At 34.1% G+C, this 13,095-nt stretch overlaps 1 protein-coding gene across 1 annotated transcript; it reads right to left on the reverse strand.

Moving 5' to 3' along the window:
- Window positions 1–481: 481 nt before the first annotated feature.
- On the reverse strand, window positions 482–972 carry LOC143548089 (zinc finger protein 7-like). Its single transcript, XM_077039346.1, has one exon. It carries the CDS (start codon window positions 970–972, stop codon window positions 493–495), a length of 480 nt encoding a protein of 159 aa, XP_076895461.1. The 3' UTR covers window positions 482–492.
- Window positions 973–13,095: the final 12,123 nt, after the last annotated feature.

Below are 13,095 nucleotides of genomic sequence, written 5' to 3' on the forward strand. Positions count from 1 at the left end.
TCATGTTTATCCATATGCATAGCATTATAATCATAAGAAATAAATCATAGTTACTCAAGGTGCTAGGCGCGTGGCAAGACAAACAAGGCACATAGCATAAACATATCATTTTTTTTCTGGTTTCAAACATGTTTTGGACTTGTTTAGGGCCGGTTCCATGACATTTTTTGATGTTTCAAACAAGTTTACATGGAATTTTCAGGATTTTGGCCGGAATCTGACCAAATACGACTCATATCATTATCACTAAGGGGAGATAAACATGATTTACTAGTAAAAAAGTGAGCAAAATATTTTATTAAAAACTTCTTCCAAACTCCAAATGCATTTCTGTTTCTAAATGCAATAAATCTTTTTCTTATTCTTAGAGAAACATGAGAGCAATTCACTTAAGAATATTACACAAGTTTAACAAGTTATCAACATCATAACATATCGAGAAACCGATATTTCTCATTAGACGACGACGCACCATACAAAGACGCTACAAAATTACAGCTTTAGATTCAAGTCAATTATTTGATAATCCGACGGCTGCGAACCTGTTTGCGCTTCAAAATAAAACCCTCCATGCCATTTTGACCCCACATCCTCCTCAACATCATAGGCTCGCACCCAACTGACCCCAACGGTTCCATGATCACCAAACCGTGGTATAACTGATCCACCATCTCGGTTTGGTGTGTGAACCGTTGAGTGGGCTTGAACCAAGGGCGGTTGGTTAAGCCTAAAGTTAGCTGGAAACATATTACTTGTGTCTGGTGCCATGTATCTTCTGGCTGCGTCACGCTCTCGCTTATGAGCGTTTTGATGACCGCCTAATGCTTGTGAACTGTAAAACCTTCTCCTGCAGAAGTTGCATGTATACACCTTCATAGGTTTTGATGCTGAGCTGGCACCTAGATTTTGTCCTAGGCTAAGGTTTAACCACCCTTTGGTGTTTTCTTGACTTCTGTCTTCCCTGCCATCCATTGCAGCAAATAGTTATACAAGTTTATCTTTAAGATTATATCTTGCGAATCCGAGGGGAAATCAAGTATATGAGAAAGAAGCTATATTATATAATCAATGATGCTGTCACTGTTAAGTGCTTTTCGGATCATGGGCGAAGCTTAGTGAGGGCCACCCCTGTTTATTTGCGCAGCAGTGTAAATTTACCTGTTTTTCGCCTGAGAATTTTTTACGAAGTGTAAATTTTCCAGTTTTCGACCGAAAATTTGAGCCCGGCCCTCCCTCGTTTATGAATTTTTTTAAAAATACATTTTGAGCAATGGCGAAGTTTGGATGCGAATGCCGAGTGTGTGTGTGTGTTTGGGGGGGGGACTCAAAACGTATTTAAAAAAAAATATAAACGAGGGGGATCGAGGGGCACAAATTTTCGGACGAAAACGGGTAAATTTACATTACGTATAAATTTTTTTCGAGCGAAAAACAAATTGGCCCACCCTCGTTTATGATTAAAAAAAACATTTTGAGCAATGGTGAAGCTTGGACGCGAACGCCGGGTTTGGGGGGGGGGCTCAAATTTTCAGACGAAAGCGGGTAAATTTATACTACGTATAAAAATTTTCGAGCGAAAAATGAATACATTTACACTAATACGCAAAAAAACAGAGGCCAAGGGTGGGGGTGAATTTTGTCTTCGCCGGTGATTTTGAGTCTGTCCCTGACATTCTTGTCCAAGCTTCAGCACTGGATTTTCTCTCTCACACACACTACACTTACACACCTTTACATACAAAAAAAACTATAAATGTCATCTCTCTTAAATGTCCCCACAAACTGATGCTTGACGTTGCTCCTTGCAAGCCCTTATATTCTCCACTTTCTTATTGTCTAGTGCTTGAATAAAAACACCAACTTCACATGGTTCTTGTAGAAACATGAAATGAATCTGACTTGATCCATGACGATGTTCCCCGGTCTTCGAGGTGAACGAACCACGACTCGATCTTCTTCTCCGGTAGCTTAAGATCTGCAATGGTTTTTGGGGGTGTGGAGGTGACTGCTAAGAAATCTCAAGGATTTCTTGTTTACAGACACAAAAATGGTTATGGTGGTGGCTCTTATTGAGAACAACCCTTAATAAGGAGGTGGAGAGGTGGAGACCTCCTTATATAGGGAGCCTCATGGCCACCATCATGTACCCTAATGGGCCTAGCCCAGTTAGGGTTACCTCCACAAAACCCCCCTACAATTCTCTTTACGAGTAACTAAAAATGTATAAAACTGATAATAAAAGCATCTTCCCAAATGTGGTCATGTCAAAAAATTGAAAAATATTTCTATTGTCTGCCATATTCAAGAAACACAATCTTGCAATTGTGTAACTATTGCTATCTTTTTTAAAAGCATAATATAATCACAATTACAATAATAGCGCGATTTCTATTTTCTTGCGTGTTATTTCAGTTTTCAATCGGGAAACTTATGTATATTTATAGGCAAAGTGGATTTTAATAGTCCCGTCTTTTTGCAGTTTGCCGATAATAATCCCGCCTCAAAAAATAGCTTCCACTGGTCCCATCTTTTACACTAATTGTTTTCATTGAACCTCCGTTAAAAAAAAAAAAACTTAACGGAGTTAAGTTTTTTCCGAATTTTAAAATAATGTTTTAGGGCTTTTGATCGGAAGGAGGATATAAATCAATTGCTGTTAAACTTACATCACAATGGGGCTTGTTTTTTGTTAATATTGTTTAAACACTCGAATTGAAGCACACTATCGTCGTTTGGAGCCCCATTTCGAGGTAAGCTTTACATAAATCGACTTGTATCTTCATTTCGATCAAAAGTCCTAAAACACCAATTTGAAATTTGAAAAAAACTTAACGAAGTTAAATTTTTTTAACCGAGTTCTAGTGAAAACAATTAGTGTGATAGGTAAGACCGGTGACAGCTATTTTCTGAGGTGAGATTATTATCGGCCAATCACAAAAAGGTTGGATTATAAAAATCCAATTTCTAATATTTATATTATATTTTTCTTGTTTAGATACTTGTGCTTTTATTTCTTATTTAAAATTTCATGACACATAAACATAAACTTCACATAAGTTGTTGGTGATAAGAAAACAAACAGTGCTTTTATTATTTTATATTTGGCTGTATTAGTCGGTAGGATATTCATCATATTCTTATAATATTTTTAAGCAACTAGTCTTGTCATATGCAACCCCACCATCAGTAAAATCCTGTGTTCTTAATTGTGTAATAGTGAACATATATATGAATGAAGGAAAAGTAGGTTTTTTTTTTTGGATCATGTGGTTTTACGGAAAAAAGTGGTTTTAGATGACCGGCTCAAATCCCAAATTTTAAGTGCTTTTAGATAATTTGTCATCTATCTTAGATAGTAGATTATTAAAACACATTAGCAAACTTTCCAAGCGGTAGTCCAAGTCATTGCCCAAAGTGGGTGGTTTGCATAATCCGATATTTGAGATAGTGGTTTCCACATGTCCCAATAGGATTACTTGAACTGCTACTTGAAAAGTTAGCTAATGTGTTCTCATAATTCGCTATATGAAATAACAATAAAAACACTTAAAATTTATTCAGCCACCAAAAACCGCTTTTATTTTTGTAAAACCGCCTTATCCGACAAAAAAATCAAGAAACATAGTTGTATAAATAACCCCCAAAATTGGTTGTTTATATTATTAGTGTGTACTTGAAGCATGTTTTGAGGAATATTGCTAGTGAAAGAATATCAAGCTGATTCTAGTGATTTTGTGCTGTGTGTATACAGTAAGAGTACATTAAAGCCACTTGTATAGACAGACTATAGGTGTATCTTTCATAGAGGTAGTTGTTTTGTATTGCATCACCATCAGTTATCTGTTGGACCTTGCAAGAGTGGGTCCCATAGTTAATCCTATTGGTCATACAGTAGAGAATAACCAGATATGCAGCGTAAATGTTTTTTATCGAACAAATGTAACGAACAAATGACCTCCGGAATGAACAAATGGCATTTGTAAAAAACAAATAACCTCCGAAATGAACAAATGATATCCGTAACTAACAAATAACTTCTGTAACGAATGAATGACCTCCGAAATAAACACTTCGAAACGAACAAATGACCTCCGTAATGAAAGAATGACCTCCGAAATGAACAAGTGACCTCTGACATGAACAAATGACATCCAAGACGAACAATTAACCTCCACAACGAACAAATGACCTCCGAAACGAACTAATGACCTCCGAAATGAACAAATGATCTCCGTAACGAACAAAGAACCTGCGCAAATGTTTGCTTTTTCAGAAAGCAAACACCACCTAACTATAGTAATGAAAGCGAAAATTTAAAAGGTAGCTGGTGTTAAAGTTAAATTTAATTATCATTTTAGGGTTTCTATACTCCCATTGAATAGGACCATTTGTGTTAGGTTTTTGGTGATTGAGTTCCCACAAGTGATGCAGATTCTTTTTATTGGTACTAGAGATATCAGTTGGTGGTGTTAAAAAGTTAAAATCGCTTATTAGCTTTTTCAGAAAGCCATTTTTAAAAACCAGGATTTTGTGTTTTTGGAAAACTGCTTTTTAACCCTTTTAAAAAGTTAAAATAAAAAAGATATTTGTGATTGCCACACACATTTTAACTCACTGGCTTTTTGAAAACACCAATAAACCAATAAACATTTTTCAAACTCAATCCTAAACATGCTCTAAACCCAAATGGTCATCTAAAATAGTTTTATTTCAACAAAACAAAATTTTCAAATCCACCAGTATTGACGTAATTCAGAATTTTGAGAATTGTTCAAATATTAGACTTCAATGGTAAACAGTGTTACATCAAATATTAGACTTCAATGGTAAAAAGGTTAAAAAAAAACAAGTTACATCAATTATTAGACTTCAATGGTAAACAGTGTTGTGTCTGTTGTCTTACATTCTCAGCCAGATATGTTAAAGGTGTCTATAACTCCAAGTTTTGTCAATTAGGCACTGAACAAAAACCATGGAACCCACCATCACTCATAGTCTCATATAATGTGCTCCCAAATCTTCTGTTGTATTTCTATACAAAAGTAGTCCCTTTGTATTATTATTATTATTATTATTATTATTATTATTATTATTATTTAGCACTGATCAGAAACATATTAGACATCTATGGTAGTTTGTTAAAAAGGTGTGACGACGATTTAAGGTTCATTAAGAATATAAACGTAAGGTATTCCTATCATAAAAAACGCAACAATTTCCCGGGTGTCATAAGCTAGATTTGCTTCAATGCAAATTGACAAAAGTAGTAATACAATTAGTAAGTTGGTCTAGGGATGTTGTGTGTATATAGGAGTCCACTGAAAGCAACTTTAATGGTATTCTATTATTAATCAAAATTATTTAAAGAGCCATTTGTTTTCTACTGCTCCAGCTAATATGGACCGGATGTGTCTTTCTAGAATGGGGTCTGTTTTAAATCTGTTTATTCATTCTTCATGTTGAATGATCATAGTTTAGATGATAACTAATAATAATAATAGTAAACTACTTTATAGGTGTATTGGTTTTTATTAATCCCAACTATTATCTGTTGATCGCTGCCGGTCCCAACTAACAAATTGGTTGTTGACGGTCCGTTAACGTACTTGTTCCAAACGGTTCGCGACTAACAGAACCCTAACGCCGTTAGTTGCAACTCGCCGGAAAAACGTTTTTTGTTGCAAAACTCACATTTTTTTCCGGAAAACTCAACATTTTCGTCCCAAACATCTTTGTAACCCTAAATCGGACCTTTAGGAACATTTTTCCAGTAAAAGCCACATTTATTGAGGTCGCCAAAACCCTAGAATCATCGTCGGAATCGGTTGGTGGTGCTCAAGTGGTGGTGGCTGGTTGGTGGTGGTTGCTGTGACGGTGTTCAGGCGGTGTTTTCCGGCAAAAAATGTCTTTTCCGGTCAAAAAGCGTTTTTCCGGCAACCTGCAATTTACGACGTTAGGTTTCTGAAGTCGTAGACCGTTGGGAACAAATATGTTAAAAATAAGACCTCCAGCAGTCAATTTGTTAGTTGAGACCGACAGCAACCAAAAGATGATCATTGAGATTAATAAAAACCGATATACCTATAAGTCTGTACTCAAAAGATAGCGATAAGGGTCCAAAAGGCAGGGCATTTAGTGCAAAAATGCATGAACTAAATTGATGCGTACTAAAACTAAAAAGCAACTAAAGAAAAAAAGTAGTTATCAATACTTTAGTCACAAAACTTATAACTGTTCTCACTAAGTGATGATTGATGTTAATGAGGAGACAACACTGTTTCTCATTTCAACTTTCTAGTCTTTTCATTGCCACATATTTTTTAATTTATTTTCTAGTGCGTTTACAAACCGTGTAAAGCATCGACTTTAAACGGTCCTACTAACAGTAACTAAATTGTATAGAATTGGTAACCAACTAAGCCTTCCATTTATGATAGTATCAGTCATCTTTTTAATTTGTAGTTTATCTTCTTTGTAACTTGATGCCATTATAAACAATGGCATGTGACTTATGTTTGTTGGCTTTTTACTGTTTTCATGCTTAAGTTTGTTTCAAATCTCTCATATAATTTGATCTATGTTTATCTGTGTTCAACATTCAGTCTCAGGAAGGCTCACTCAGGTATTGACGGTAACCTTGATTCGTTTGCTTATTAATGGGTTATGGGTGCAAACATATCGAAAGTAATAAATGACACGAGAGATTTGATGTGGTTCGGTCAAGCCGTCAAGGTGATTTACATAATTACGTCCATAGGCGGCAAGCAAGGTATTTTTGTTATGTGATAATCTGATTACAAATACATGATAAGGGTTAGCGCATATAAAAAAACAGATGACAACCTTTCCCTGCGATGGGCTAACCCCAAATGCAGGCAAAGGCACATACCCAACAATTCAGTCAATGAGGGTCGTGTTTCATAACTTGCATCTTTAATGAGTAAAACGGATAAGTTACAAAGTTTATATAGAAACATGTCAAATATACAGTTCAAAGTCACCGATAAGAAACATACAAAAAATTAAATCAAATATTTTCCGGTCAACTCGATTCATACAATATCACCCATTTTGATCCAAACCAAACATGTCCACTCCTCCCATTTTGCCATGTCTGAATAATGGTAAACCACTTTCATTAGATTATGTTCTAGAAATCATTATTGCTTGAAGTTGGATGAGAACAAGCTCTTATGTATTTATATAGTCAAATGTTTTGAGTTAGAAAGTCAACGCTTCAATCCCATTGGTAACTATGCATAAAGTTCCTTCAAGCATTTTGAGCATCTATTGGTTAACAAATAACTAATAATCACTATTATAGTATTATCACCATCCACTTTAGTTCCATAATGGAAACTTTCACCTAAGTGATATCAAATCAAACATATTAATAGTGGGGGTTGATTGCAACATGTCACTAAACATGTTTATTTAAAGTTAGCAATCCACTTTGAAGGAAAGTGCCATTTTAGGCTTTTAATTTTATTATACAATAATGGAAAGGCATATCGGAATTTAATAATCCTAATTTTTTGTTGTTGGTAGATAATAATACAATTTTAAAAAATAGCTGACATTAGTTTCCCCTTTCACATTAATTGTTTTCATTCTATCTCTATTAAAAAATAACTTAACGGAAACCTTTCAACACTAGTTTTCTTTTTTTTTCTTTTTTTTTTCAAATTTCAAACTGATTTTTATGGTTTTTGATTGGAATAGGTAACAAACCGATTGATGTAAAACTTACCATGAAATGGTGCTCCAGACAACAAAATGATGCTTCAATTCAGGTCCTTAAACTTCCAATTAACACAAATTAAATCGTCTGGAGCACGGTTTCGAGGTAAGCTTTACATCAATCGATTCGTATCCACATTTCGATCAAAAACACTAAAACATTAGTTTGAAATTCGGAAAAAACTTAAGTATTTTTTATGAATGCCCAGTGAAAACAATTAATGTAAAAGGTAGGACCGGTGACAGCTATTTTTTAAGTTGAGATTATTATCGCTCAACTACAAAAAGATGGGATTATTAAATTCCAATTCGCATAAAGGAAAAGGATAATAAACTGTTGGTTGCTTTTTATGTGGGATCAGGACCATCTAAGTGGTTAGTTGAAGTGGAACTGAGTTGAGTTGAGTTCCCACAAGTGTTTAAGATTCTCATCTTTTAAGATACACACAATGTAGTCTAAGTGACACTTGATCATGGACCAGGTATTTTCCTTCTTTGGGCATCTACCGGTCCACCTTTCGGCTTGTGGAGTTGATCATGGCTCATGATGTTTAGTGGTCCGAAGCACGATAAAACTGGAACGCGATATATGTGACGACCGGCTAGATATTTGACTTTCTTCACAATCACATATATATTGAAACTGCTTTACACTTTACAGAGACCTCATATGTACATATGGTTTCCTTTGTGCCGAATCTGTTATTTTTTTTAACAACTACCCGTACTCGAGTGATTCCTAGGACGGGATATAACCATCTATGCTGATTTTGACATTGTAAGCCTAACTCACCCAGGAATAAAACCCACCACTGTAAGACCTCTTGAGTCGACCTTAAAGATCCCAAACCTTAAACCATCACCCCCATGTTATTAGACCAAAAGGCCAATTGTTAGCTGGATCTAGTTAAAGAGGCCTCCACAGTCCATCCTTTTTTATACTTTGTTGCCTTTGCATGGGCTTGGCTTACCCCAACAGATTTTTGGTCCATTTGATAAAAATTATGTAAACAACTAATCAATATATTATAAATATATGATTATTGACTATATGATTGAATACTTTGTAACTTAATTACAAGAACGTTTATGAGAGGCCCAAATGAGTTTGTCTTCCATTTAGAGTATGGTCCAAAAATGAACTAATAAACCCAATTGAAGATGGCCCAGGAGGGAGGGTATACACGTGCACTTTCTGGGATGTGATTGGGCTGTTCACGGACCGAACTGAACCCTGGCGGATCGAACTTGGCTCGTTTGTAAACTGAGTTGCTCTGTTTGGTTTGAGTTTATAGAATTGAGAGGAGTGTTTATGCTCGAACTTGGCTTAGTTTGAAATCGAGCAGCTCGGTTTGGACCAGCATTCCTCGGTTTCGTACAAAGTTTTCATATTTAAATATCTAAAACTGACATTAATTCAATACTTCTAAATCCTAGTTGCTCTAAAACAATTAGGAGCTTCTTTAGATGGCAACATGTATTTTTATTTCTCAATGATATTCCGCGATCAATACTATTGGCTGAATCCTATAGAAGGCTGACATGAAGGTTTTAATCTAAGGCAAAGCAGTGAGAATTCTTAGATTGACTACATCCTTTGTTCGGTAGGTGTATCGAAACTAGACGCCTCACATTTAGTTATTGTGTCATGGCTAACACGGATACTGAAATTATGTGGATCACACACTTTCTTCGAGAACTTCAATTCATGCCTTGCCACCTACTATCCAACGCTCTTGTGCGACAATCATAGTGCCATTTATCTCAGTCAAAATCCGATCTCTCACAAACGAGCAAAACATAGTGATATTGAATATCATTTTGGTATACGAACATCTTTAGTAATAGTGTTCTGCGTCTTTTTCCCAAACATTTCGCGTCAAGCTTCGTATTTGTCCTGTCCATCGCCTACTCGCTCAGTTGCTCAAAGGGGTATGCGATAAGTTCAACTAGTAGAATACATTTAGTATGTTATTAAGTTATTATTGATTGGCTTATTGTGTTACATACCTTGATGAGTACATCCTCAAAACATGATCAAACAGTTTTATTTTACTATTTATGCAACCAAAAACATATCTTACCAAAAGAAAAAAAAAGAAATAATAATAATAATAATAATAATAATAATAATAATAATAAACAACTTTGTGGACCCAATCAATATCTTCAACTTGTGGTTGCGTATTGAGAATTTATAGAATTTGTTTTTGTGAGTTGAGGTTAATTGGATAATACGTACACGGGCAAAAAGTAGACGAAAACGTTGAGGGTGTTGGGGATGGGGAAGCGGACTCGACACATATAAAAGTTTTCATAAACGAAAGGATGCTGGCTCAAATTTCGGACGAAAACAGGTAAATTTACACTACGTATAAAAATTTTCGGGCGACGACAAGTAAATTTTGCACTACTAAGCAAGAAAACGGGGAGGGCCACGGAACCCTCGAGCCAAGCTTAAGCTTCACCCATGCTAACATGCATGCAAAGTACACGCAATTTACAGAAAACTTTTTACTTTAACTACAATCAAGCTATATTTGAAAAATATAAACAGCCCATTTTAACGTGTGGATGATGAAGTCATATCCTTCCATATCTTTTAGCCGGGTCAAAGGGAGCCCAAACCGGATACCCTTTTCTTTTTATATGTCTAGTGACTAATTGTAAACGGGGTATGTTTGGCGAGGAGCTTTTAGAGGCTTCAAGATTCAAGCTTTTAAGAAAAAACTCATACTCAATTAAAAGCCTTGTTTGGTTAAAGGAGCTTGAAGTTTTTAGGTAATAAGAAAAATCTTTTTTTCAAAACTACATTTGAATTTACAAGTTTGGTACTTGAACTTTCATCAATTTTTGTAACTTTATACAATAGTTACATATTTTACCCTTATTCAAAACTAACTATCCCATGACTCTTTAAAAGTCTATAACTTTTTCACACGTTAATATTTTTCTAAACAAATTACATCATAAAAAATAGCATTTTATTCTCTTTAATTTGAGTATGATATTGCTATACTTCGGTTATGATTGGCAATAAGTCGAGTCAGACGAGCTCAGGTCATGTGTAAGACCAAATTAGGGTCGGAACGAGTCGATAAAAAAGGGTTAATTTAGCTCGGTTCGTGTCGGTACGGTTTTGTGTTGAAAGGGGCCAGATCAGAACATGTTTCAGGTTAAACGGTGTCGGGTTGGAAAGAGTTTCAGATCAAAAGAGGTTGGCTTAAAAAATTATCTTATTTAAAATTACTGTATATTTTAGCTTTGTTTCTTGATTTTCGCTATTGATTACACGCTTACTGCCTTTGCACGAAGTACACGTCTGCATTCGGGTTATGCATGCACTAATATCAAGTGAATCACGTACCGACGCTGATTATGCCGTTGATGTCAGGTTGCGCGCGCTCCGCCGCACCGCGCTGGCACCCAATTAGTTTTATTAAAAGCTCCAGCTACTCTGCCAAACACCTAAATATATCTAAAAAATTACAACTAACAGCTACCAGCTTACAGCCACCAGTTAGTTTTGCCAAACATCCTATGTTACACAAGTTTGAATAAATAAAATATTAAATAGTTAGGAATAAATATTTAGAAAATCTCGAAATTTCTGTTGGCACATGTATATATAAGCATAATCATATTTTTATATATAACTAGTTTTTATCCTTCGTATTACGGGGTTGTTTAAATTTTTCATTTATAAATATTTTCTTTTCTAATATTATGAATGTATTTTTTTTGAATTTTAGTTTATTTTTTGTAAGAAGTTAATAATATACTTGAACCTATTTTGATTAATTTATGTTGGGTTATATTTATTTTTTAATGAAACACTGAATGAATTATCTACTTAATTTTTATATTTATTCATTATGTTTATTTGTTATAATTTGAATATTATTTTGTGAAACTTTTCATTTAAGTTAAACTTAAAAAAAAAAAGAATCGCTAATGTAACTAAATCTATATTGCGAAATTAAATTAGGGTTTGGTTATGGAGTTTGTTTTACATTTTACGTTTATAATATTATATATTTTTTTGTATTTTAATTTTTTTGTTGTAAAGAAATTAATAATATACTTAGGGTTTGATGATTTGATGATGAAAGGGTTTCACAAATAAATGAGATGTTATAACCCGTTTAAAAGCTATATGGGTTTGATGAGACTCATGACCCACTTATTTTTTATTATAAAATTGTTTCATAATTATAAATAATATCTTTTTTAATCGGATATTAATTTTTAGTGTACCTCTATTTTATATGATTTTTCATATCAAATACTTGTTGAAATTATTTTTATAACCCGTTTAATGGTTATCTGGGTGTGGTAAGACCCATACCCGTGAATTCAGGTCAAATGCATGAGAAATCACCATTTACAAATAAAACAATCTGTTGACTTGAAAGAAAAAAGAGAGGTTTCGCTTATATATATCTAAAATAAGATAAAGTAGACAACTAGTATATAAAATACGTATTAAATAATAAGTGAATCGAGCTTGAGCTTGAAAAATTCTTAATGAGCCGATCTTGGCTTTATAGATATATTTGAGACGAGCTCAACTCTCATGAATTAAGCAAACAAAAACTTGTATTTATTGAAACAATGATCAGTTTATAGTTGAGTTGCTACAAATTATTACTTCTGAACAAAGCAATATAGAAGACCACCTTTCTAAAACAAAACATTAGTTGACCTTTTACAACTGTTTTAGCTTAAAAAAACTTAATTAGTCCCAGAAACAATTTAATTAATCTTGTGTTTTCAGTTTCTTGCAAGCTATTTCTATCCAAAGCAAGAACATGCATGCACCCTTGATCACAACTATATATTCCTATCTTATGTCCTACTCAACATCAACAATATTCAATCTATATATACACCATGCAAATCCATTAAAAACTAGAATCATACCATAATATTAATAAACCAAACCAAATCAAGTTCGACACGTCATGTCTTACATTTTATTGTTAAGCAAATAATAATATTGGGGTTAATGAAAAGGAGAGATGCGTATGATGGTCTTTGTGAGTTGGTAGATAACTTTTATAATAATGTTTTCAATAGCACTCAATGTGGTTGATGGCTTGCCCTATAGACATTTACCTACAACACAATGACCCATCACTCAAAAAAAAGTTATATTTAATATATATAAATATGACATCCAAATTATAGATGTTTTAGTATAAAAAAAACTTTAATTACAACTAAATATAGATCAGGGCCATCTCCGAGATTTCAAACACACAAAACAAATAAAAAGGTTAGGCCTTATACAAATTTTCTTTTTTAAGTTTTTTGGTTCAGTTAAACATAAACAAACAAGTTGTTAATACTAGG

This window comes from Bidens hawaiensis, unplaced genomic scaffold (assembly GCF_021521415.1).
Source record: "Bidens hawaiensis isolate Kalapana, Puna unplaced genomic scaffold, B.hawaiensis_p1.1 tig00014910_1, whole genome shotgun sequence".
Lineage (NCBI taxonomy): Eukaryota > Viridiplantae > Streptophyta > Magnoliopsida > Asterales > Asteraceae > Bidens > Bidens hawaiensis.

What these genes read in the sequence shown, in the direction of transcription:
- LOC143548089 (XM_077039346.1), bottom strand. Translation starts at nt 972, where the DNA reads ATGGATGGCAGGGAAGACAGAAGTCAAGAAAACACCAAAGGGTGGTTA.